We start from the raw sequence: 27,329 nt of genomic DNA, 5'->3' as shown, positions 1-27,329 counted from the left end.
TTGGTGTTTCTTTCTCACATAAAGACCTGGTCAGTGCTGCAGTCAGTGTGCATCTGCAGGATCACTGCCTCCTGTCACCCAAACCACTTTAAATATGCTGTTTACTCTGCTGTTTTACTCTTATACTTTCTGTAGATGCTGTTCCTCTCAACTACTGCGAAGTAGGAAGTAGAGTCACACACACAGACTTACACACTTATGGAGATAACATGGTAAAGCTTCAGCACAGCAGAAAGCCCTCTGCAGGTCAACTCTGGCCTGCCTTTCCTTGTAGGACCCCGGGCTCAGGCCTGCCTTTCCCTGTAGGTCCACGGGCTTGGGCCCACCTTTCCCTTTATGACCCCGGGCTCAGGCCCACCTTTCCCTTTATGACCCCGGGCTCAGGCCTGCCTTTCCCTTTATGACCCCGGGCTCAGGCCCACCTTTCCCTTTATGACCCCAGGCTCAGGCCCACCTTTCCCTTTATGACCCCGGGCTCAGGCCTGCCTTTCCCTGTAGGTCCACGGGCTTGGGGCCACCTTTCCCTTTATGACCCCGGGCTCAGGCCTGCCTTTCCCTGTAGGTCCACGGGCTTGGGCCTGCCTTTCCCAGTAGAACCCCAGGCTCTGGCTTTTTCCTTCTCTTTGTTCTTTCACACGTTGCTCTGGTGGAGGATTCTGCTCCTCTCTGCCTCCCCATCTCCCAAAAAGCTACCAGTAAGGACCAGAGTTGAGTGGATCCAGTTCCTCGTGTCTCCTCCCATCAGGTTTAGCATTGCGCTTGTGCAGGAGCCTCTACATTTTTTATTAGGACACAAGCCAGGGAATGAGAGAGATACTAATACTTTACCATACGTTGGGTTATACTCTTGCCATCCCTCTTGCATTCATTTTCTATTTTCTCTAAAATGTCCCATGATGCTCTGGGCCAGACGCCTCATGCAGAGATATCCCAGCCAGCATGTCCCTGTTGGCCCCTGGCTCACGTATGTGTGTTTTGTCCCACAGACCTCAGCAAGCACAAGAGATATGAGATCCGGCTGAGTGTGTACAACGCCGTGGGGGATGGGCCCACCAGCACACCCCATGAGGTCTTTGTGGGAGAGGCAGGTAAGATGACTGGTGGCACAGAACCTTCCAGAAATCCCCCCAATGCGGCGATACGTTCCACAAGTCCACTGCGATGCATCTGGGCAAATATTTACAGGGAGATGTAAAACCTCGCTCAGCCGCGGCTGTGTTGAGCTTCCCCTGAGTCCCTTATGATCGCCTGAATTCCTGCCTCTGATCTCTGAACAAACAGAAGGTCACCCTCCACACCCACTGCAAGTCAAACCTAATCTTTCCTCTTTGGTAAAGAGCCCTGATTTTTTTCCTCACCCCTCCGACATGTAGTCCCTACGGCCCCACCCCAAAAGGTTGCCATTCAATCAGCAACAGCCACCCAGCTTGACGTGACGTGGGAGCCCCCTCCTCTGGAAACTCAGAATGGGGACATTCAGGGCTATAAGGTAAGCTGGGGTGGGGGGGGGGCAGGATATGTGGGTTGATTGTTCACTTCACACTTTTATTTTGCTTTATAGCTTTCTTTATAGAAACAGTAAGAGCCAGGAAGCAGAGTGCAGACAGACAGCATTTCATGCACAGGGCTCATCCTGTTACTTTGCAGCGGACACCTTTACACACCTTCACCCTGTTGGGATTCAGACTTTAGCTCCAGCATAACCATGCTATCCTGCCCCCAACGCCCCACTGTAGATCTATTTCTGGGAGTTCCAGCGGCAAAACGAGACGGAACGTATGCGCACCCTTTTCCTGCCAGAGGGGGGCGCCAAGCTGAAGAACCTGACAGGATACACCACGTACATGATCAGTGTGGCGGCCTTCAATGCGGCCGGTGACGGTCCTCGCAGCCCCCCCACAAGGGGGCGCACCCAGCAGGCAGGTAAGGTGGGCAAAGGAGGGGTATGTGTGCTCTTTTATAAACATTTATGAACATGAACACCTGCTCTTTAGTCATCACTCCCCCTGCTGGTGCAATAACCTAAATAAAATACTGAGTACGAAGTATATTTAAATAACACCCAGCGTTAGGACACAGCTGGACCCTCTTGAGGGTAAACAGGATGCCGGGGTCTGCAAGGGTATCTGGGATCTGGGTAGGAGGCTGAGGTCAAAATGAGCAGAATTCAGAAATATGTGGAAGTGGCAAAGAAAAATTTCCAGACACCAAAACACAGGTTATTCCTGTAGCCTACAGTCCTACAGGAACCTACAGGACGTTGTGTCTCCCGTCTCGTCACGCATGATGTGAAGCAGACTGTGGAGGAAAGGGCTTCTCCTCTGGCTTTTAGGACACGTCCGAGGCACCGGGAAGCTGCCAAGCACGTCTGTGTAGAAGCCCGGCCAACAGCATGAGGGACACGTCCGCCAAACACCCCCCCCCCCCCCCCCCCACAGGAAGGCCACCATCCAGCCTCTGGAAAATACGTTTTCCATTCGATTTTTCTAAAAGGGAACTTTTCTCATTTTTTTAATCCCATCTTGGTATGTTCTCGGTTGCTGGCTCAGCGGCACCAAGTTGCCATAGAGACGGAAGCGTATGTCAGCCATGTCGAGGGGAGAGGGGAAGGAGTCTGGGGCAGATTTTTTGGCAGGGTGGCACAATGGGGCCTGTGTTTCGCCATCCCGGGGTCCTTCCTCGACAATCCGCAGTGACAAAAGGGCAGAAAAAGCATTTTCTTTGTGGCTCCCCGTCCCTCTGGGGGCCCAAGCGGCTGGCCCGCGTCGACCGAGACCCACTGGCCGGACCAGACTGTGAGAGTGACCCACAGGCAGGAAGGCTGCTTTTCTCTGCCTCACCACGCCGGAGATGGTCTGCCGCCCTCCCCACCCAGGGCTTCCTGACTGCAGCGCCCCCCCCCCCCCCAAAACCAGCGTATTTGGCTACACAAACAAACGCGCCTTTTTCCATCATCTTCCTCCCCCACTTAATCTGTCCATACATTTCTATGCTGGGATTCGAACCCGTGGAGGATTAGCTTAGACCACACAGCGATGTGGCTGCTACTGGTTGCCGTTCCTTCCTCTCCAAGGGGGCTGACTCACATAATCCTCAGTTTCTCAAAGCGTGGCGTTCGGATCGGTATGACCTTCAAACGGCACAGGTATGCTGTTGTGGAACTTTCCCTCTGGGGGTCAGTGAGGTGCAGCCTCATTTTACCTTACTGTGTGTAACCCCCCCCAGCCCCCGTGATATGACTCCACCTACATTGATGTATGCTGTTTCCTCTACCGCAGCCCCCAGTGCTCCCAGCTTCATCCACTTCAGTGAGCTCACCACCACCTCCGTCAACGTGTCCTGGGGGGAGCCACTGTATCCTAACGGCATCATTGAAGGGTACCGTCTGGTCTACGAGCCCTGCACACCTGTGGATGGTAAACTCCGCCCCCTACCAGTACCGTTTTGAAAATGCCAGTTAATCTGTCACCTCTAGGTAATTCCTCCTGATCTAGTCCTTTGTTAAGTTGCCTTGAGTGTTGCAGAACAGACCTCAAAACACACCGCGTTCTAACCGGCATGTGATAACTCCCTCCCAGGCATCAGTAAGATTGTGACAGTGGATGTGAAGGGTGGTGCCCCCTTCTGGATGAAAATCAAAGACCTGGCCGATGGCGTCACCTACAACTTCCGCATCAGGGCCAAGACCTTCACGTATGGCCCTGAGGTGGAGGCCAACATCACCACCGGTCCTGGAGAAGGTCGGCGTGCCCCCCCATCTCCCCGACATTGTCTCTCCACCCTGCCCTCCACATTTATTTGTTTATTTAGCGGACGGCTTCCTCCTGTCCACTGGGCTAGGCAGCAGACAGAGAGCCACTACATCAACCATTACATCAGCCATTACATCAGCCATTACATCAGCCACCACATCAGCCGCTACATCAGCCACTACATCAGCCACTACATCAGCCACCACATCAGCCACTACATCAGCCACCACATCAGCCACTACATCAGCCACTACATCAGCCACCACATCAGCCACCACATCAGCCACTACATCAGCCACTACATCAGCCACTACATCAGCCACCACATCAGCAGTCTTCTCCAGTTTGTAAGCTTGTAGCTTACGCCGCTGAAACGGAAGCGAGTTGTAACCGCGCTGTAACTCGTCTCTTCACAGTATGGCTCAGATACCAGTCGGTTCCTGTACGCCAGTGGAAAAACGACATTGCTGTGACATTGAATCATTTCTCATATTTTAAATAGAATATGACCGTCCTAGGGATGCCCTCCTCCCACCCCTCACATCCCGCCTGTCTCACCCTACCACCGAAGATGCTGGTCCTCCTATAGACCCCCCTAAGACTCTCCTCACACCGCCTCTGTCTCACCCCGCCCTAGGGGCCCCTGGTCCTCCTATAGACCCCCCTAAGACTCTCCTCACACCGCCTCTGTCTCACCCCGCCCCAGGGGCCCCTGGTCCTCCTATAGACCCCCCTAAGACTCTCCTCACACCGCCTGTCTCACCCCGCCCTAGGGGCCCCTGGTCCTCCTATAGACCCCCCTAAGACTCTCCTCACACCGCCTCTGTCTCACCCCGCCCTAGGGGCCCCTGGTCCTCCTATAGACCCCCCCTAAGACTCTCCTCACACCGCCTGTCTCACCCCGCCCCAGGGGCCCCTGGTCCTCCTATAGACCCCCCTAAGACTCTCCTCACACCGCCTGTCTCACCCCGCCCCAGGGGCCCCTGGTCCTCCTATAGACCCCCCTAAGACTCTCCTCACACCGCCTCTGTCTCACTCCGCCCCAGGGGCCCCTGGTCCTCCTATAGACCCCCCTAAGACTCTCCTCACACCGCCTCTGTCTCACCCCGCCCCAGGGTCCCCTGGTCCTCCTATAGACCCCCCTAAGACTCTCCTCACACCGCCTGTCTCACCCCGCCCCAGGGGCCCCTGGTCCTCCTATAGACCCCCCTAAGACTCTCCTCACTCCGCCTCTGTCTCACCCCGCCCCAGGGTCCCCTGGTCCTCCTATAGACCCCCCTAAGACTCTCCTCACACCGCCTCTGTCTCACTCCGCCCCAGGGGCCCCTGGTCCTCCTATAGACCCCCCTAAGACTCTCCTCACACCGCCTCTGTCTCACCCCGCCCCAGGGGCCCCTGGTCCTCCTATAGACCCCCCTAAGACTCTCCTCACACCGCCTGTCTCACCCCGCCCCAGGGGCCCCTGGTCCTCCTATAGACCCCCCTAAGACTCTCCTCACACCGCCTCTGTCTCACCCCGCCCCAGGGGCCCCTGGTCCTCCTATAGACCCCCCTAAGACTCTCCTCACACCGCCTGTCTCACCCCGCCCCAGGGGCCCCTGGTCCTCCTATAGACCCCCCTAAGACTCTCCTCACACCGCCTGTCTCACCCCGCCCTAGGGGCCCCTGGTCCTCCTATAGACCCCCCTAAGACTCTCCTCACACCGCCTCTGTCTCACCCCCGCCCCAGGGGCCCCTGGTCCTCCTATAGACCCCCCTAAGACTCTCCTCACACCGCCTCTGTCTCACCCCGCCCTAGGGGCCCCTGGTCCTCCTATAGACCCCCCTAAGACTCTCCTCACACCGCCTCTGTCTCACCCCGCCCTAGGGGCCCCTGGTCCTCCTATAGACCCCCCTAAGACTCTCCTCACACCGCCTGTCTCACCCCGCCCCAGGGGCCCCTGGTCCTCCTATAGACCCCCCTAAGACTCTCCTCACACCGCCTCTGTCTCACCCCGCCCCAGGGGCCCCTGGTCCTCCTGGAGACCCCTTCATATCACGCTACGGTACGGCCCTCACGATTCACTGGACCAGCGGGGATCCTGGAAGGGCGCCCATCACACGCTACGTCATTGAGGCCAGGCCTTCGGGTAAGCGACCAGGGTAGGGGGAATTCCTTAGAATTTTCTGGAACCGTCTGTGAGGCACATGGCGTGTCTGCATCAAATGCTGGACCGCATAGCAGATGTGCACAGGAGCAGGATCAAAGGGCAGCATATGGGGTAGGGGTAGTAGGGCAGTGTGACAAGCGGCAGTTCGATTGCGATGAGTGGACTGCGACTACGGGGGGTATTGAGTTTCGGCCTTACTCAACAATGAGCTGGGCAGGGGGCCACGCAGGGACGTGAGCAATGGCAGATTGATTACATCTTTTAAAGGGGCAGTGTGCAGGTTGGGCCTGGGGGGGGGGGGGTTACACAGCATGCACACCCTCCGATGCTGCAGGGAAACACCATGTCACAGGGGAATGACGATCAAGGATATCACTTACCAAGCACCCTGGAGGAGAAGTCTGTCAGATTACAGCTAGTTGGGAGCCCCTTCCTAGCTGACAACTCTAGGACCCAGAGGTGAGCACCAGGTGAGCTGTAAGCCACTGTGTCCATGGTTCCGATATGGCGGCCGTATGAGGCTCCACACTGACGCAATGAGCACAGAAAGCAAGGTCTGGTGGCTGTAGACAACCTCAGCTCCTCCCAGGTCAGGCAGCCCCTAACCCACCCCCTCCATCCCACCTGATACAGACGAGGGACTCTGGGACATCCTGATCAAGGACATCCCCAAGGAAGTGACATCATATACTTTCAGCATGGACATCCTGAAGCAAGGAGTCAGCTACGACTTCCGGGTCATCGGCGTGAACGACTACGGCTATGGGTCCCCCAGCCCCCCATCACCATCCATATCAGGTCAGCCGTTACATAAATTCACATTAGAAAATCATCCTGCAACTAAAAATGGTTTCTTAGAAAATCTCCACAAGTTTGGCAATATGATATCAACAAAAATATACCCTCCAGCACAAAAGGTGGCACCCTTCTATGAAGAGTGGTGGTTTCTGGTCGTGGTGGCCCTGGTGGGACTTATCTTCATCCTCCTGCTAGTGTTCATCCTCATCATCCGAGGACAGAGCAAGAAGTACGCCAAGAAGTCAGACTCAGGTGAGCAGGGTCAGAGGCTTGACTCGACGCAAATACCGGGGGTGACAGTTCCCCCGGCTTGAGGAGTCGTACGTCTATAATCCCTCCCACGATAATTGTGACTAGTCATTGTTATATTACCTTTGACTGAAAGTCAAAAATTATTTGAGTTCTCAAAGGCTGAGGTCCATAATCCCTGTTCCCTTGATGACTGAAGCTCAAATTTTTACCTACTATATATAAGTCTGGAGAAGACATCTGAAATCTATGAACAGTTTTTCTCAGGGTTGTCTCAGAGGATCATCGTCGGTGAAACTCAAATAAGAAGCCTTTAAGCACTTTTGTGCTCAGCAGACCTCTAGCAGGTCATGGTTTACTGGGTCTCTGTGCTTCCTTGACTCCCTCTTACTGCCCTCTTGTTTGGGAGGCGCCGCCCCACTGACAGATGTCAGGGGTGTGGAGAAGTCACGCTTCATCGAAGGCTTTTGGGAATCTTCTGGTACTCCAGCGAGGCTCTGATTGGTCACATAAAGCCTTCAGTCTAGCTGTGTGGAAGCATCTGGACCTCTGAGGGAAATCATGTGATGGATGCTAATCTGGGAGGGGGGGGGGGAGAGACAGCGAGAACGCCAGCAAGAGTGGGGGGAGAAAAGAGTGAGCGAGATAGCAGATGAGGGGAAGAGGGGGCCGGTGTGAGAGGTGAGGAGGCCGGCTTGCGTCCGACAGCAACATTCTGCTCCTGCAGAGTCAGCGATCAGCAAGGAGTCTCCGCCAGCTTGGGCTCTGCACGGGTCAGGAAACATCATTCTGGCTGAGAGGGGAAACACAAGAGGCCCCTTTTTATGGGATACAAAGAAGGACTGTCAAGGCCTTCAGAGCCAGGCGAACATCCCCCCCCCACACACACATCCACCCTCACATTCACCTTGACCAGAAATGTTTGCTTAACCGCGACTCTGGCGGTAGACAGTTGTGGTGGGTGCAGGTCATCAGGTCAACAGCGACACTCCCACTTCCTTGAGTTCTCACCTCGGTTCCAGGGTTGCCCCGTGACTCTGGGGTCGTGGGACCTGCAGGATCGCCCCAGATGTGTAAACAAATGCTGACAGATTAGGAGACGTTTAAAGTTCCCCCATGCACGGGTCTGGCCGATAAAATGCTGAAGAAGGGCTCTTAGCCTCACAGGACTGCAGTCCTATAGATATCACAACACATTTTAATTAGCTGCTAATTTGGGCTTGAAAGACCTCACTCAAGTGACGGAGAGGATAAAAAAAACCATATCTGACGTAGATCGGAAGTAGCACAACCAGGACTCTTCCTTTGGGGTCATAGACGTACCCAGTTTGGACTGCCCTGCGGAACTTCGGAAACTAGTTTCTCACAAATAGTTCAACAAATTCTAAATTCGTGATGCGAGAAGTATTTTGATTATAAGTGTTGTTAATATTATACTTGTAACAAAATCTCAGACTGTTTGAATGTTGATGCATCAACCCAGAAGCTGGGATTTCTGGACCCACTCTCTTAATTTGTAGTTCGTTAGAGATCCACTTCCTCCTTCCCAGTCAGCAGCAGTGCTTCTCCCCCTGCTCCCTGTCTCATGGTCTCCCATCTCTTGTGCCGCATTTACTTCCTCCACCCGCACATTTATTTCTGGAGCTGCCCAACCAGTGAACAGCCCTAAGCCGTAACTACTTCCTGTTTCCCACTGGACTCGGGGACCATCAGAAACACGTGGCTTTTCGCTGTGGGACGCCCCAGTGTGGGTCACATACTTTCTGTCTTCATTTCTTGTCAGATAGTTAAGATAATGAAAAGATCTACACAAGGGTATCTCAGTTTGTTGTGACAGAACGACCGTCGTTTACAAAAGCAATGACACCCCCCCCCCCCCCCCCCAAGCTGATACCCAGTACAAAGGCATTTGGCAGTTATCACAGCTCAGATTCCTTTTGGCTCTTTTCACATTTACATTTTGGAATTTTCCCCCCCAATCCTCTAAGCACATTTTCTCCCACCTCTGCCAAGTTTGACCCTGAGCTTTTAAGGACAGCAAGTTTCAGGTCACACTGGAGACCTCTAATGGAATTTCGTGACTATAAGTCATGCCTTGATGTTTGCCGTGCGGTTTGGGTCAACGTCTTGGCTCCCACGCATGCTCTCCCGAGGATTTGTCTCATCTGATGCCACCCATCTTGCCCTAACTGGCAAAAGGCATTCCCAGTTGCCGTGCTGAGAAACGACCCCCCACAGAAAGATGTCGAAGTTGGAGATGGTGTTACCTGGGCAATAGACTGCGTTGGCTTTGTACCAGACTTAGTGCTTTCCTTTCACACCAAAGAACTGTGGCTTTGTCCAGCTACAACAATGGCTTCCATAAGGTCTCAGCATCTGCCATGTGACTTTTGGCAAAGTACAGGAGTGCAGTAATTGTTGTCTTTGAGTTCAATCACTGTCTCAGAAGGGTCACTTCTGTGTGATTCTGAAGGGGGTGAATACTTACCATTTAAGCTCTTAAATTAAGAAATGTTTTGTATCTTTCTAGCCATCCATCCATTTTCCAAACTGCTTATCCTACTGGGTCGCGGGGGTCCGGAGCCTATCCCAGAAGCAATGGGCACGAGGCAGGGAACAACCCAGGATGGGGGGCCAGCCCATCACAGGGCACACTCACACACCGTTCACGCACACATGCACTCCTATGGGCAATTTAGCAACTCCAATTAGCCACAGCATGTTTTTGGACTGCGGGGGGAAACCGGAGTACCCGGAGGAAACCGCACGACGACATGGGGAGAACATGCAAACTCCACACAAATGTGACCCAGGCGGAGACTCGAACCCGGGTCCCAGAGGTGTGAGGCAACAGTGCTAACCACTGCACCACCATGCCGCCCCTGTAGCTTTCTAAAAACCTCTAAATATTATAGGTTGTTGCCGATGTATGAAAATAAAAATTTCCTGTATTTAAACTTTACAAAATCAGAAAATGGGAAGTAATCAGTGGGATGAATACGTGAAGGCATTGTGCACAATTCTGCTTTTATTTTACAGTTTGCAGCAGTTAACAAACATAAAAAAAGAGTAGCGATTGTAGTGATTGGCGGTAGATTGGTGTCTTCGTGGGAACAACACCCTGAAGGTTCCTCTGAGGATTCCTGCTACTGTTCCCGTGATCTGAAACTGCCCCAGGAAAAAAATGTCTGGCTGTATAAGTAAGTAATGCTGCCGGTTCCTTTCAGCAAAGGGTTCAGTTGATCCTGTCTCCAATGTGCAGGGAACAACTCCAACTGCAATGCGCTGACACACGGTGAGATGGTGAGCCTGGATGAGGGCCGTTTCCCTGCCCTGGAGCTCAACAACCGCAGGCTGTCCGTCAAGAACTCCTTCTGCCGCAAGAACGGCATCTACACCCGGTAAGAGTGAGCCTCCATGTTCAGGTGCAGCTACACAGGGCATGCTGTTCAAGCCAGCTGTCATCCATCCATCCATCCATCCATCCATCCATCCATCCGTCTGTCCCTGCAGACCATTGCAGACAGCACTGCACTTAAGGACCAGCTGATTATAACTTCGGATAAATGATGCCAAGTTGCATTCTTCGCTGATCAAATGCAAATGTGGGTTTGTTCACGATTTTTCTTAAGGGTAAACAAGACCATAGTTTTGAAAAAAACAGAAGAATAAACTTATTCTGCAAATTCCTGATCCTAGCAACAAATGGTGGAAATGCAGCTGGTTTAATTAAACATGCATTCCAGTGCAAAAGCACGCAGGCGCTTTTTAACGAAGCTGCTCGCCACTGCGTTCCAGGGGCCTTTGCAGCTTAATCTCTTTGTTCTGTTAGTCTTTGTCAGCATCGCTTCTGCTAACTGGCTCTAAGAGGGAAAACACGAATTTCAGCACTAATCCATTCATTATTTCGACAAAGTGAATCGTACACTAGCGTTTAGGGTTCACAGTGACCCCCTCACCGCCGGGCATACCCAGGAATGGACAAGTGTTCTGTATGAGGATATCAGCATGCCCCCACCCCTGCACCCTCCAGGCCCCGGACAATATGGAGGATATCCCTTGAGAAACAGCATCTAGTTTTTTTTGCAAACTTATTTACGTATAATAAAGGAAATGCCCCAGAGTGATTCCCGTCCGCCTCATGCAGGGATAACAGCTCAGCATTTTAGCTCTGGCTGATGTTCCTGCTCCTCTGAAGCTGTACCCAGTCATTTATCTCTCCTTGGTCCTTTCTCTCCTTTTATTGTTGGGGGGGGGTGTGAATATGCCCGGCCTTGGTGTCGGGGCCTCGGCCTTTGAGCTGAAGGCCGCTCCATCACCCCACTGGCAGTCCCAGATTCACAGGCGTAAGCCACACTCCCCTTTGATCCCCAGGCCAAGGAATCCTCCTGAACGTCCTCAGGTGGGGGTCGATACCACCCCAAAGTGCACATACCCTTACATGTTACCATATCATATTTTTCCTGCTCTTCTCCGCTGGATCTGCTCTGGAGTAGCTCCTCCACCACTGGGGCCCCCCAGCGAGTTTGGCTTGGATGTCGTCATGGAGATATGGACTTATGGAGGACATAGCGCCACCCCCCGCGAGGGGAAAACGTGATGTGTAACCAGAGGCTGGAAACAGATGCCACAGACTCTGAGGGATCGTTAATCGAAGCTGTTTGCCTCCAGGACATTTGTGGGCTCAGCACAACAGTGGGTTATGGCACCGTCCTAGTGTGCAATGACAGCTACGAGGGGGGGTTCAAGAGATAGGTCTGTCAAACCCCTGAATCGTTGAAAGCCTCACTGTCATCCCAGCATGCAGTTACGTTTAACTCCTCCAACCGACAGTAAAGACGGAGACGGGTTCACTTTTAACAGCCCTTCAAATTCTCGTTTCTTTTGCTCGTTCACCTGAGAAGCAGCAAAATGTCTTAATTCAAAATGCCTTTTCCAGCATTACTCTCTGCAGGGGCCGCAAACAGCCAAACAACAGCCAGCTAGCTCACTAAACAGCCAAACTACGGCCAGCTAGCTCACTAAACAGCCAAACAACAGCCAGCTAGCTCACTAAACAGCCAAACAACGGCCAGCTAGCTCACTAAAAAGCCAAACTACGGCCAGCTAGCTCACTAAACAGCCAAACAACGGCCATCTAGCTCACTAAACAGCCAAACTACGGCCAGCTAGCTCACTAAACAGCCAAACTACGGCCAGCTAGCTCACTAAACAGCCAAACAACAGCCATCTAGCTCCCCAAACAGCCAAACTACGGCCAGCTAGCTCACTAAACAGCCAAACTACGGCCAGCTAGCTCCCCAAACAGCCAAACTACGGCCAGCTAGTCCAGCCGAGGGCTCTGTGATTCTGAGGGGCCCACTTGACGTCCTGGGCTAGAAAGCAGCAGAAGTTAATTTGCGGAACGTGGAAGTGATTAGGCTGGACAGATGTGGGGCTGTTTAGTTTTGCTGACAGAGGTTTGGGGGAGGTTGACGTGAAGGAGAGTCCCGTTTTTTTCGCTGACAGATGGGAAGGCGGGAGATGCGGTGTGAAGCCCACTGACTCATAGGTGGCGCTATATCCCTTGGGCCATACCATCCCGTTTCCTGGGAATCATGCGGGGTCGGCTCCCCTCCAGACCTCTTATGTCAATGAGGGAAGGATTCTGGCCTTGAGATGGGGGGTCTGTTGGGGTGGGGGTCTGGCAAATGCTCTCATATGTTTCCCGTGATGTTTGTGAAAGTCTCCCTTTGTGTTGCGTCTCCCCTACCCACCTCCCTCACGGTCACTGAACATCTGAGTACCTCTCGGGGGGCCAGAGGATGTTTGAGAGACCACAGAAAGAACAAAGAGTCCTGGGGGAAGATGCCCCTCCCTGTTTACCTGAAGATACCCCCCTGTCCCCCGCTTTTCTGATTTACCTATGTTCTGTGTGCAGTTTGCTGCTTCGAGACCCCTTCTTCTACTGCATAATGGTTAAATGAGAAGGGTATTGGTTTGAATGTCATCATGGAACATGATTTCACATTTTATTCACATTTTATTATTTTGGTTATTTTGGTATGTGTACTGGTTCCGTTAGCAGATGCTATTATCCAAAGCCATGTACAATGGAGAGACCAGGGGTGGACAATCCCTGGAACAGTTGGTGGTTAAGGTCCTTTCCTAAGGGATCAGCCATCAAATAACTCAACCGAATTTGGGATGCGAGCCAGCAACCTTCTGATCATAGGCACAGAATTCCAACCTGCTAAGTCACATAAGGGTGGGGGCATGAGGCGCATACAGGCACTTGGAAACAGCTGGGAGGGGGGGGGTGGCATTTGAACCCTCAGGCCCAGTTCCGAATGAGGTGTCTGTGCCTGGCTCCCTCCTCGCTGGCACTGACCTCCCTGCCATCCACAGGTCGCCACCCCGGCCCAGCCCAGGAAGCCTCCACTACTCAGACGAGGACGTCAGTACCAAGTACAATGACCTGATCCCAGCTGAGAGCAGCAGCCTGACCGAGAAGCCTTCCGAGATCTCTGACTCGCAGGTACTGGCAGAACCCCCACCCTTGTGGGAGGTGGGCTTTTACGCTGTCTCAGGGTGATGCCGTGACGGTTCTGCTGTGGAGATGCAGAGTCCGTGAAACTTGCATGTGTGATGTGAACAAACTTGCGATGGCAAAGGCGTTTAAGGCCCAGCATATCGAGTCGAGGGTGGGCAGGCTGCTCCTAAAACAGCACAGTGGGTTTCCCGGTCAGAGAAGGTGGGGGGGGCTGTGGTTTAACACAGCAGCCAGTCACAAGCTGGTCTTTCTCCCTCCAAAGTGGTGTCAGAGCCGAAGTTGGGTGCGTAAATAAAGCAGGGTGTCCCACGGCGGGTTTGGGCCTGGAAGCGGGCCCCTTGCTGGCTGGGCCCAGGCACAGAGCTGCCGTTGAGATACGGCACAAAAGCCCAAGTGTCTGCAGCCCTCCATGCCAGCTGGACTCCAGGGCGGCCGTGCCCTCTGCTCGGGAAACCGGGCATAAAACCGGCCGTCTCAGACAGCTTCAGCCACCCCCTCCCTCTCTTACCCGCTTTCCCTCACTCTCTCTCACCCTCTTTCTTCCTCTCTAACTCTGTCCCACCCTCTCTCTCTCCCTCTATATTTCCCTCTTTCTCCTTTTGTCTTTCTCCGTTTCTCTTTTTCCGTTTCTTTCTCTTCATCATCATTCCCCCTCTCTCCCCATTTCTCTCTCCCTCCATCTTTCCCTCTCTCCCCTCCCTTTCTCTACCCCTGTTTCTCTCTCTCCTTCTCTCTCTCCCTCTCTCCACTCCCTTTCCCCTTTTCCTTCTGCCCTCCCTCTAACACTCACATTCTGCTCTGTTCTATTTGTTCATCATTCCCATTTCTTGCCCCAGCCTCTATCTATCTATCTATCTATCTATCTATCTATCTATCTATCTATCTATCTATCTATCTATCTATCTATCTATCTATCTATCTATTTCCCTCTCATATATTCTTTCCCATTCTCCACCCCTGATCCTCAACTCTATGGTCAGTGTTGAAGTTACCCCTGCCCCTACCCCTGCCCCTACCCCTGCCCCTACCCCTACCCCTACCCCTACCCCTGCCCCTACCCCTGCCCCTACCCCTGCCCCTGCCCCTACCCCTGCCCCTACCCCTACCCCTACCCCTGCCCCTACCCCTACCCCTGCCCCTACCCCTGCCCCTACCCCTGCCCCTTCCCCTACCCCTGCCCCTTCCCCTACCCCTGCCCCTTCCCCTACCCCTGCCCCTACCCCTGCCCCTACCCCTTCCCCTACCCCTGCCCCTACCCCTACCCCTGCCCCTACCCCTGCCCCTTCCCCTGCCCCTACCCCTGCCCCTACCCCTTCCCCTACCCCTTCCCCTGCCCCTACCCCTGCCCCTACCCCTGCCCCTTCCCCTACCCCTGCCCCTTCCCCTACCCCTGCCCCTGCCCCTACCCCTGCCCCTACCCCTGCCCCTGCCCCTGCCCCTTCCCCTACCCCTGCCCCTGCCCCTGCCCCTGCCCCTGCCCCTGCCCCTGCCCCTTCCCCTGCCCCTGCCCCTGCCCCTACCCCTGCCCCTACCCCTGCCCCTGCCCCTTCCCCTGCCCCTACCCCTGCCCCTGCCCCTGCCCCTACCCCTGCCCCTGCCCCTGCCCCTTCCCCTGCCCCTACCCCTGCCCCTGCCCCTGCCCCTGCCCCTTCCCCTGCCCCTGCCCCTGCCCCTGCCCCTGCCCCTACCCCTGCCCCTTCCCCTACCCCTGCCCCTGCCCCTTCCCCTGCCCCTACCCCTGCCCCTGCCCCTGCCCCTACCCCTGCCCCTGCCCCTACCCCTGCCCCTACCCCTGCCCCTGCCCCTACCCCTGCCCCTACCCCTTCCCCTACCCCTACCCCTGCCCCTACCCCTACCCCTTCCCCTGCCCCTGCCCCTGCCCCTGCCCCTACCCCTTCCCCTACCCCTGCCCCTACCCCTTCCCCTACCCCTGCCCCTGCCCCTGCCCCTGCCCCTGCCCCTTCCCCTGCCCCTGCCCCTGCCCCTTCCCCTACCCCTGCCCCTACCCCTACCCCTGCCCCTGCCCCTACCCCTGCCCCTGCCCCTACCCCTTCCCCTACCCCTGCCCCTGCCCCTGCCCCTACCCCTTCCCCTACCCCTGCCCCTGCCCCTGCCCCTGCCCCTACCCCTGCCCCTACCCCTTCCCCTACCCCTGCCCCTGCCCCTGCCCCTGCCCCTGCCCCTGCCCCTACCCCTGCCCCTGCCCCTACCCCTGCCCCTGCCCCTGCCCCTGCCCCTACCCCTGCCCCTGCCCCTGCCCCTGCCCCTGCCCCTACCCCTGCCCCTACCCCTGCCCCTGCCCCTACCCCTTCCCCTACCCCTGCCCCTGCCCCTACCCCTTCCCCTACCCCTGCCCCTACCCCTGCCCCTGCCCCTACCCCTTCCCCTACCCCTGCCCCTACCCCTGCCCCTACCCCTACCCCTTCCCCTACCCCTGCCCCTGCCCCTACCCCTGCCCCTACCCCTTCCCCTACCCCTACCCCTGCCCCTACCCCTGCCCCTACCCCTACCCCTGCCCCTGCCCCTACCCCTGCCCCTGCCCCTACCCCTGCCCCTGCCCCTACCCCTACCCCTTCCCCTACCCCTGCCCCTGCCCCTACCCCTGCCCCTGCCCCTGCCCCTGCCCCTGCCCCTACCCCTACCCCTGCCCCTACCCCTGCCCCTACCCCTGCCCCTGCCCCTACCCCTTCCCCTACCCCTACCCCTGCCCCTACCCCTACCCCTACCCCTGCCCCTGCCCCTACCCCTTCCCCTACCCCTTCCCCTACCCCTGCCCCTACCCCTGCCCCTGCCCCTACCCCTGCCCCTGCCCCTACCCCTACCCCTGCCCCTACCCCTACCCCTTCCCCTACCCCTTCCCCTACCCCTGCCCCTACCCCTGCCCCTGCCCCTACCCCTGCCCCTACCCCTTCCCCTGCCCCTGCCCCTGCCCCTGCCCCTGCCCCTGCCCCTACCCCTGCCCCTACCCCTACCCCTGCCCCTACCCCTGCCCCTACCCCTGCCCCTGCCCCTACCCCTTCCCCTACCCCTACCCCTGCCCCTACCCCTGCCCCTACCCCTACCCCTTCCCCTACCCCTGCCCCTACCCCTACCCCTACCCCTGCCCCTGCCCCTGCCCCTACCCCTGCCCCTGCCCCTGCCCCTTCCCCTACCCCTGCCCCTGCCCCTGCCCCTGCCCCTACCCCTGCCCCTACCCCTTCCCCTACCCCTGCCCCTACCCCTGCCCCTACCCCCTTCCCCTACCCCTTCCCCTACCCCTGCCCCTACCCCTGCCCCTACCCCTGCCCCTTCCCCTGCCCCTACCCCTGCCCCTACCCCTTCCCCTACCCCTGCCCCTACCCCTGCCCCTGCCCCTGCCCCTACCCCTTCCCCTACCCCTTCCCCTACCCCTTCCCCTACCCCTGCCCCTACCCCTGCCCCTACCCCTGCCCCTGCCCCTACCCCTGCCCCTACCCCTTCCCCTACCCCTGCCCCTACCCCTGCCCCTACCCCTTCCCCTACCCCTGCCCCTACCCCTGCCCCTACCCCTGCCCCTTCCCCTGCCCCTACCCCTGCCCCTACCCCTTCCCTTACCCCTGCCCCTACCCCTGCCCCTGCCCCTGCCCCTACCCCTTCCCCTACCCCTTCCCCTACCCCTTCCCCTACCCCTGCCCCTACCCCTGCCCCTACCCCTTCCCCTACCCCTGCCCCTACCCCTGCCCCTACCCCTTCCCCTACCCCTTCCCCTACCCCTGCCCCTACCCCTGCCCCTACCCCTGCCCCTTCCCCTGCCCCTACCCCTGCCCCTACCCCTTCCCCTACCCCTGCCCCTACCCCTGCCCCTGCCCCTGCCCCTACCCCTGCCCCTACCCCTTCCCCTACCCCTGCCCCTACCCCCTGCCCCTACCCCTTCCCCTACCCCTTCCCCTACCCCTGCCCCTACCCCTGCCCCTACCCCTGCCCCTTCCCCTGCCCCTACCCCTGCCCCTACCCCTTCCCCTACCCCTGCCCCTACCCCCTGCCCCTGCCCCTGCCCCTACCCCTTCCCCTACCCCTTCCCCTACCCCTGCCCCTACCCCTGCCCCTACCCCTTCCCCTACCCCTTCCCCTACCCCTGCCCCTACCCCTGCCCCTACCCCTGCCCCTTCCCCTGCCCCTACCCCTGCCCCTACCCCTGCCCCTACCCCTGCCCCTACCCCTGCCCCTGCCCCTACCCCTGCCCCTAACCCACCCAAGGTTTGCTTCACACTGGGACTCCCTGATTTCTTCTGTACTCTGTGTACCTTGGCCCCTTGTCACAGTCCATGTGATTTTTCGCCATGCAGGAATGTTACGGCTTTGGGGGGGGGGGGGAGGCAGCTCTCTGCCTGGCTCCACTCGTTGGAAGCCAGAAGGGGACAGGAAATTCCCTGGTTTTTTCCCTTTACAGTGGAATTTTTTATCCACTTTCTGGAATCACAGGCCTGCCGGGAATCCGGCTCTCTCGGCCTTGAGGCCTGGGTCCTGCCTCTCTCCCCCGGCTCTAGAGCTCACGGGGCCCCTCTTTCTGCACTGAACTGGAGGGGAACTCGTACAGATACCTTTCAAGGCGCTCTAGTTCGTGAAATGTGCCGAAAGGTTGTTGGTTCAAGTTCCAGAGGGGGCTTGCAGGCACTCAGTACGTTTACATGCACACTAAGACTAAAACTGGACTATTAAAGTACATGCAAACATGTTAATCCGACTGAAATTTCACTGAACAGTCTCGAAGTCAGACTGACACACCCAGATAATGTGATCGGGAATCAATTTGCTCAATCTGGCCTAGGTGCACCTAGAGCACCTAGGTGCTCTGCGCATGCTCCACAGTCTCACGCCAGGGTTTTGACCTGGAGGTAACAGAAGAACCATGAAGCATAGCAGGAGTCATGTTGTTGGTGCGCTCCAGAAGCATACAGCAGTGTTGTCTGCCTTCGGATAACACCATAGCCACAAGCAATAGTGTGCACCATCCATCAGTTACCATAACTGCTTAGCAACTGAGGTCACGGGGAGGACCAGACCCTATCCCAGGAACAAAGGGCAGGAACCAACCCTGGGCGTCGCCAACACACCGCACCGTATGACGTCTACACTGTTATAAAGATGTTTACTTCACTGCTCAACTAAGGGGGCAAGTTTCTACCACACCAGATACTGCACTTCAAGAAGGTGCTGGTTTTCCACTGGTGCAAAAACTGACATCACAATTAGAGGTGGATGTTTTGTACTGAATTAGAAAAATATCTGTAGTATATGATAGGGCAGGAGCGGCATGGTGGTGCAGTGGTTAGCACTGTAAGGGGCAGCATGGTGGTGCAGTGGTTAGCACTGTTGCCTCACACCTCTGGGACCCGGTTCGAGTCTCCGCCTGGGTCACATGTGTGTGGAGTTTGCATGTTCTCCCCATGTCGTCGTGGGGTTTCCTCCGGGTACTCCGGTTTCCCCCCCACAGTCCAAAAACATGCTGAGGCTAATTGGAGTTGCTAAATTGCCTGTAGGTGTGCATGTGTGCGTGAACGGTGTGTGAGTGTGCCCTGCGATGGGCTGGCCCCCCATCCTGGGTTGTTCCCTGCCTCGTGCCCATTGCTTCCAGGATAGGCTCCAGACCCCCCCCCTCCCCAACCCAGTAGGATAAGCAGTTTGGGAAAATGGATGGATGGATATTACAGGGCTGGCTGGATGTGCGATATTAACACCAACATTACATGTTATGCACGTCCAATTCTTACATCGCTGGTCAGCGAGATTAAGATCAGCCTTTGTCTTTCCTGCAGTTTAGTACGGATATTATTTCGCAGGGAGGTTAAGTCTCGCTAAAACATTTTTACTCTATCATGGGAAAAAAAAACTTTTTCAAGTTTTGCCGTTTTCATGATTATTCCTTTTCAATATTATCTAGTATATGTTTAAAAATCGGCTTGAACTTTCCTCTGCTGCTTTTGCATGACTGATGTATGCGATCTTCAAGACAATCATAATCATTTTCATGCTTCTTTGTCAAGTCACTCCTAGACAGATTTGCCACGGCGGCACCTCGCACTCAGACAAAGGGGCCTCTACCCCCCTTCCTGCCTGGAAGGTGACACCCAACCGGCCACGTACCAGCATCATCACTCTCAGAGCATGAAGGGTGCCCTAAATTGCCCTTTGATGTTCCATAGAAATCTAATATCCCGGAGGGTGGCTAGCCTCAACCTCAGATTCCCAGAGGACCCCCTGGGCCTCCTTTGTGTTCCTGCTCATGCATCGGTGTTCGGGAACGCCCTGAGTCGAGGCCGGCACTGAGTCAGCCATGAGCAGCGTACCGCATGCAGCGGGTACCTGGCACTTTCATTTAAAGGGACATACATACACCCAAAATAGTCCCATTTCAGCTCTACCGTGGGGCAGTCAGGGCGGGAAACTAAAGCACACGAAACGCCCAACAGGAGGGAGGCTGACATCCTTCCACTTCAGGTCAGTGTGATTCCCTGAGGAGAGTAATGTCCCAGGATCCAAGCCCTTTTATGGAGCGTTGCATTTTGGGAAAAGACATTGTTACTTTACCATCCCTACAAGGTGTTACTGTCGTCTTTATGTCTAACAGACATTTCATTGGTCTTTTTTTACTCCTCTTTGCCGCTTTAGCGCACAAATTCAATGAGGGCTGTAAGTATAAACATGAGCTGGCACATATAGTCAGAACAGGCAGTAATTTACGGCCTGCTGAGGGAGGATGTGTGAAACCTCTTTGATGGACCTCATCGGCTGTATTAGGACATTCAGTGCTGGATGATCTGACCTCCTCAGACGTGGAAAAAATGTGCAGCCACTGTGACAAATCAACTCACTGTGGCAAATTGGCTCATTTTAGGCTAAAGCTATGTTTACTCAGACCACCCCCCCACTAACCCTAACCCCAAACTGCAGTTACGCTATATTCCATATCTGTAGTGTAATTAAACCAGCCCACTGTCTCTGATTGTTTGGCTCTGGAGCCTTTAAGCCTCAGTCTGCAGATAATGGTCTGGGGGGGTCGGAGCTGGGTCACTGAGAGCCCCCGGCAGCAGATCGAGGGCGTGCTCCAGATCCACGTTCTCACAAGAGCTGCGCCTGCATCTTCCTGTCTTCAGATGAAGGTTTGTTATTTCTGGGGCAGCACTGAAAACGTCACTCGACCCCCCACCCCCACCCCCCACCCCCACTGACCATCTCTTCTGTGAGATGCAGAGAATCTGCTTTGTGTCTCACCGCCCGGTTTAGGGGAATCAGTAGACGAACAGCACCTAGTTCACAGCTCTAGGCCATTTCTGTACTTCTACACTTCTTTGATCATTCTTCTGTTGTGTTTCCTGTTCCTTCATCTGGTCTCCCGTCTCCGTGAGCTTGTAGGGCAGCTTCAGAAAACAGACGCTCTGACGAATCCATCAGCCCCAAAATAGAGCCTCATTTTAAGAGTATCCCCCCCAGCCCCCATCCATGGGACATGCTGAGAATACAATGCTCACTCAAGGTCCAATTTTGGGCAGTCTGCTCCACATACTTTACAGTACAAATAACTTCGGACCTAATCGGTGTTCCCATCAGAAAATGGAACGGGGGAATGTAAAGGCTAGGAGGCGGGACCCTGGTCATTAATGAGGTCTGGCATTGGTCAGCAAGATGTTCATTACTCTCAGCCTTTCGTTAGGGCGTGGGGGGGGGGTGAATGGAAACTGATGACATACTGATAAATCTCTGCTAATAAAAACAACAAAAATGTAGGCATATACTAGGACACCTATTTCCTGTATACTAGGGGCCTTGAATGTTATACAGGGAAGAATCTGTATTGAGGGCAGTGGGGATAACTTTTGTGAGACGTCCTTTCGGTGGGGTGGCAATGAGGATAGCTCATGTAAAAAAGTTGTCTGAGTTATTCTATGAGGAAACGTCGCATCAAACGCCTTGTGATAGTTTAGTCAGGAAGCCTGCATGGCTGCTGGAGTTTTCTGTTACGTTATTGCAACAGCAGGCCGGCTTGGAATGAGACCTCGGTGGTGGAGCTTTCTTACGCCTGCTGACATTATTAGAGGGAAATATCCAGCCTGAATGCTGGTTTTCCCTGAGGACCAGAGGGAGATGAACGTGCCCCGTGGGATTCGCTCCAGTTTGAAAAATGGAGTAATCAGGAAGAACACAATAGCAGCGGTGAATGGAGCCGTAGCAAGTTAACAGACGACAGCTTCTGAAATGCAAGGGCTCTGGACTCAAAGACACACGGAGGTCAGCTCTGCGGGATGGAAGAGCAGCCTAGCTGGCATCACCGACAGCTGGCATCACCGACAGCTGGCATCACCGACAGCTGGCATCACCGACAGCCTGCTGCTCCTGCAACGGTGCCTCCTGACACCTCCTGTGCGAGTAAATCCAGTTTCAGGGATTTTTTTGGGCGTCATCTTACATTTATTAAACTTGGTTATGCAAGCAGAGGTTTCCTCCTGCGTACCAGGGCCCAGAACCGATCATGTGTATCATCTCCTTCTCTGGCAAATCCTTGAACTCCTCAGTTGTCTTTGTGGTGTTTGTTTTTAGTCTAGCTGTTTGTGACCGACCGACGACACAGGCCGTGTGATCACTCCCAGCTGGAGTGTCGCGTTGTAGTCATTAAGCGCATCCTAGTGGCTCGACACCCACAGCATCCGCCTCATGTGCCCCGCGGCCTCCAGCAGTCACATGAATATAGAAGTGTGTCCTCGAGATGTCGTGGTGGAAATTCCCAAATTCCTTGTGAAATGACACGCTTGCAGAGGAACCTTGCTGGTGTGGGGTGTCTATCTCACTCAGAGTGCATTATATTTTCCCTGCCCTCCCCCTCAGGATTCCGTGGCAGATGCCTTGGGTTCTCCCCATAATAAGAGCAATAAAAACTGCTGACCAAAAAGGAATCATCTCTTTTCTCCCCGTAGGAGGCGCTCATGTTCTCATATAAAAGTAGTGGTCTTCGTGTTCAGCCGCTTCATTTGGTGAGGTCCTCCAACTACCTATGTGGGTGTGTTTGTCTGTGTGTGTGTGTGTGGGGGGGGGGGGGCTCTTCCGGCATGTTTTCATGCTGCCTGTTCACAGAACTTTATCTTTATGGCTTTCTTGTGTTGGACTTCTCGGATTACCGCTCATATAGTTCTGAATGATGACCATGTGATCATGGCGATTGGATAACGTACGCAAACATGAAGGTGATTAGTGCCTGTCGTTCGAATCTTTCGTTTGACGGCAGATAGTCAACAGCAAGTTAGACTGCATGGCTGGTGTTCCTCTGCTAAATTAATCCCGTTTTGCTGCGCATTTGTAATGGTCCTGGGGGGGTCGGAGCAGGGTCATGTAACCAGTCATGTGGAGTATGACAGCGTTGTCCCGCCCCATCTTGTCCCTCTCTCCATTACAGGGCAGCGACAGTGAGTACGAAGTGGACCAGAACCGGCAGAAGACTCACTCCTTCGTCAACCACTACATCAGCGACCCCACCTACTACAACTCCTGGCGGCGTCAGCAGAAGGGCATCTCCCGGGCCCAGGCCTATAGCTACACGGAGTCCGACTCGGGGGATGCTGAGCACGGCGCTGCACCCCCACCCCTGCCCCCGCTCCCCCCACTGCCGCCCCAGCTGAACACCACGCCCCAGGCTATGGGTCAGGCCCAGGCCCAGGCCCAGGCCCAGGGCAGCCTTTTCAGGCCCAAAGGTAGCCGGACTCCCACCCCGTCACAGCAGACCTCCAATCCCCCAAGCCAGCACAGCACCCTCTACAGGCCCCCCAGCAGCCTGGCACCTGGCTCACGAGCCCCCATCGGGGGATTCTCCTCCTTCGTTTGACGTGGGGAATAAAATCAGACGACAGCAAAGACTCTGAACAAAGACAAAACACAGACGAATCAGTGTTTCACAGAGATTCCTGCATCGTCGACTTTCCTTTGTTCTCTTTTCAGATTCCCTGATGCCGGAAGTTTTCTGTGTTTATTAAGCGGTTTTTGTTTGTTTGTTTGTTTTTGCATGTGCGTGTGCTGGCGTGGACCCGTGTGTTCTGACACGTCTGTCTGCTTGGTTTTCACTTTTTTTGGGGGGGGGTGAGTTGCATGTTTTATTTTTTTTTCCTGCAGCTTTTTAATTTTATGTTAAATGTTCTTCATCAATCCAAAAACCACGGGAGTCTGTAAACGGAAACCTGTCACAACGGAAAATGCAATCAAAGGACATTCGGTGCGGCATTCAGGCAGGTGACGTCACCAGAGGATAGAGATGAGGGACGACGGCGGTGAGGAAGGGGAACAGAAGAGAGAGGCGAAGCCTGAAGACTGGATGTTGTCTGGAAGGATCCCTGAGATTGATGCCAGGGGTCAGAAGTCACAGGTACACAGTGAAGTCAGAGAAAGTGGAGGTTTTAAGGGTAAAGCGGTGACAGACTGGAAACAGGAACATTCCGGATACTCCTGACTCATCAGACACAGCAGCAAGGCTCTCTCCCTGTTCACATCCTAATAATATGGGTGTGAATGTACGTGAATCAGACCCTGTAATGTCCCCGGTGAAATTACACACCTTATACATGTTTGTAAGTCACTTCCTGTGTGAAAAATACAAAACGCGCATTTACTGGCTGAAGTTTGGGTCCGTTTGAACCTCGTGCCCAGATCTCCTGTGTATTTCCGCTGCAGGGTGACTGAAGCGAAGGTATTATCTGGGATCAGGGTAGAAGGCCGTGTGGCACAGATTTACCGCCCGCTGTTGCTATCGATGACACCATCTCTGTGCCAGCACCAGCCAGTGACATCATGGGCAGTGTCAGTCAACATTCCCACTGAAAGATAGGTAAACTCCCGGCCTTGTTAAACCTGATTTATGGAGGCCTAACCAGTGCTGTCTGAGCACGCTGAGCGAAATGCGGTGGGAGACAACAGGAAACCACAAACAGGAAGTGGTAAGGTCCCATGCTTCAGTGCGTGACTGACCCTCAAGGAGGACGTCATGTGAAAAGCGTAGCTTGGAGCATGTTCTCCCGCATGAGCTGCGTGACGATGGCCCTCGGGGGTCTGTGGCCATGGCAGCCTGTTTGCAAAGCACCATGGGAGATAGGTGATAAGCGGGGCTGGCTGAGGCTTCTCCCCTATGTGTCACAAGCCTACATCTCAATGATTTATGGCCAAAATACCATCTACTTTTCTTTCAGACAAACACCCACAGCACAGAAGCGTGTCTTCTAGACAGTATAAAAATACAACAATAATATGAGCACGTTGAATAATTTTTAGCGCTGAGGGCTTTGCGTCGGACTGTAGCTTGGAAGGTGGGGGGGTGCATTTAGAATGCGGCCTGGAGGTCACATTGCAGTAACCATGGAAACGCGCAGTCAGGGCTATAGCGGTAAACAGGTATGCACTAAAGGGGCCTGTTTGCCTGGGAGAACCTGAAAGACGGCATCTGCAGAGGATGAAAGGGCCGCAGGCCTGAGTCACGAGAGCAAAATTATCTCATTATGCTTGGAGGCTTCGTAAAATGAACTCTTTGGCTGGTTTCTGTACCGTAGCAGTGAGCCAGTCCACAGACACAACGTCATTTGGACAGTTAGTCTCAGAAGCGGGGGGGGAGGTACAGGAGGAAGGAGGCTGATCCAGGAATATAGGCTGCTGTCCCAGGGAGTGTAATCATTTGATGGCTAGGTGCCCGCTTGGCAGAGGGCGTAGGATGGGGTCATGCCTAAATTGTGACGGGGGGGTACTATGATCATCAATGTTTGAAAAGGGACACTCAGAACCTCAAAAGGGACTCAATCCAGATAAATTAATAATAATAATAATAATAATAATAATAATGGACACATTTACAATAAATTCTTATTACACGTTGATATGACTAATGCAAGCCATATTTTCAGGTATAACATTATAATATAATTACATTTTATTAAACTTATTATGTTCGAATAGCATTTTCATCTGACAAGTGGGGGGTGCCTTCCTTACTCTCCTGGGAAAAATCTCCTATGGCCGGGAAAGTGGGCAGCATGCAGTATGACACAGAAGGCCGAATCTCAGACTGGCAGCCTTAAGTGACTGTCAGATTCCCCGAGCAGGTGGTCAGGACCGGGAAGCAGCCATCAGACTGTGGCACGGAAGAGCTCGGTGCAGATGCCGATCAGCAGCTTATGACACGCGGTGTCGTCGAGTCTAGGGCTGTCCGGCTGACTCCCAGCCTGTCACACATGTGGGCTCTACATCTGTGTCCATCTTCTTCTACTCTCTAGGAAGGTGGGCTTTGCTGTCCGTCAGCCTGTAGCTGGATTCATGCAGGGGGCAGGGCAGGGGCCCAGGCCACGCACTTGACTGCCCTGCTGTCTTTCCGGGACTCTGTGGAAACCAGTGACCTTGTCAACTGGTGTGACAACAACGCGAACCACATGACCTTGCGCATTAGGCCCGGAGGCCAGGCAGGCTGCTATAGGAGCATATAAACACACAGGCTGTACATGCGTCTTACAGGCAGGTGAGGGGCCCAGGCAGGACCCCTGCTAGGGGGTTCTGAGGCCCGTCCCAAAGGCCGAGGTTGCCCGCGACACCCCCGACAGGACAGAGACGCAGCTTCTGAGTCACAAATCACTCGTAATGCGTCACACGCATTCCATGCCATTTCTGCTACCCTTTCCCCTGCCCATTCTGTCTGAGGATGTAGGAGGAGTTAAATGTTCGAGTACAAGGGGAATGTATGACCTAAAAGAAACCGTGAAATGCAGCATTACACCTTAGCCCCGCCTCCATTTCCAGCAAGCACTGCATTCGGTAGCACTGCCATCATCAGTGATGCTCAAGAAGAGCCTAAAAGACCATAGGAAGAAAACAATGAATATGGAAACAAAAATAGCCATTTCTGTCACAGGCTATTTCTGCTTTTTTTCCTTTGAGTGGGTCCTGACAGGACTCATGACTACGAGAACCAGCTGGTCTGGATCGGTCCACGTGACCGTGAGCAGTGTCCACACAAAGCCCCTGCAAACCAAGCATTGTACAAATGTTCTATCACTGTTCCCAGATGTCCAAAGCTAACAAAAGTCCACATATGAAATATATTCTACAAAAAGAAAATCAATATTTATTTTTAATAAGAAATAATAGTGAAATATATATATATAAATGATTTAAAATGTGCCTGGTTGTAAGGCCTGTCTTCTCAGCTGTGACAAAGACTCTGGACCACACTGTGTGTTGAATAATCTAATCATGAGAGAACCTTTTTGAAATTAGGGTCTAACAAAACCTCCCCACATCACCGTATATGCTACCTGTATCATGTGTTTTTGTTATATTTTAAAAGAATCTCACCTTTGCTGTTTTGTGAAACGTGATAGTATACATTTGCTGAATCGGACCACAGGGCCAAATCAACGCTTCGTGAGTGAATCAAAAGGCACCCTTTGATCAAATGTGCAGGATATTTCCACAGTTTGAGGTTATTTTCATGATGGTTATGTTCATTTTGTGTTATCTTACCGTAGGGTGTAAATAGCCAGTACCATTGGCTACTTGCTGCCAACGCTGGATTGGGGGGGCGGGGGGTGGGGGGGGGGGGTCTTTTCAAACTGTCAACGTTTGACCAGGACATAATGTATTATACTGAGTGTATAGTGCCAAGGATGTATTCTGTGTGATGAAATATATTCTTTATTAGGTTACAAAAAAAAGTTTTAAAAAAAAAGAAAAATAAAAAAAATCTCACTTGAAACGATATCCGGAGCTATTTGATGTTTTGACCGCTATGGGCAACTTTTCAGGTAGATGAACTGACGACAAAAAAAAATCATTATTTTCTAAATGATAATGATAATAAAACAAAATACATTTAAA

General features: G+C 54.1%; 1 protein-coding gene across 2 annotated transcripts in view; it reads left to right on the top strand.

Annotated features, from left to right (window-relative positions):
• sdk2b (sidekick cell adhesion molecule 2b) overlaps positions 1-27,207 on the top strand; it is a 168,607-nt gene extending 141,400 nt beyond the window's left edge. The window contains exons 35-46 of one of the 2 annotated variants that reach the window (XM_049015167.1): positions 987-1,088; positions 1,374-1,489; positions 1,737-1,923; positions 3,279-3,416; positions 3,579-3,740; positions 5,756-5,881; positions 6,536-6,700; positions 6,812-6,952; positions 10,212-10,350; positions 13,337-13,466; positions 22,409-22,465; positions 22,885-27,207. In XM_049015167.1, coding sequence (XP_048871124.1) covers positions 987-1,088; positions 1,374-1,489; positions 1,737-1,923; positions 3,279-3,416; positions 3,579-3,740; positions 5,756-5,881; positions 6,536-6,700; positions 6,812-6,952; positions 10,212-10,350; positions 13,337-13,466; positions 22,409-22,465; positions 22,885-23,310 — 1,889 coding nt within the window. In that variant the 3' untranslated portion in view covers positions 23,311-27,207. The remainder of the gene's footprint in view (positions 1-986; positions 1,089-1,373; positions 1,490-1,736; positions 1,924-3,278; positions 3,417-3,578; positions 3,741-5,755; positions 5,882-6,535; positions 6,701-6,811; positions 6,953-10,211; positions 10,351-13,336; positions 13,467-22,408; positions 22,466-22,884) is intronic. The other variant, XM_049015168.1, reaches the window with a different exon arrangement.
• The last annotated feature ends 122 nt before the right edge of the window (positions 27,208-27,329 follow it).

The sequence above is a fragment of the Brienomyrus brachyistius genome, chromosome 5 (genome assembly GCF_023856365.1).
Source record: "Brienomyrus brachyistius isolate T26 chromosome 5, BBRACH_0.4, whole genome shotgun sequence".
Classification (NCBI taxonomy): domain Eukaryota; kingdom Metazoa; phylum Chordata; class Actinopteri; order Osteoglossiformes; family Mormyridae; genus Brienomyrus; species Brienomyrus brachyistius.
The sequence above is the reverse complement of the archived record's forward strand: the minus strand, read 5'-3'. Positions and strand labels throughout refer to the sequence as shown.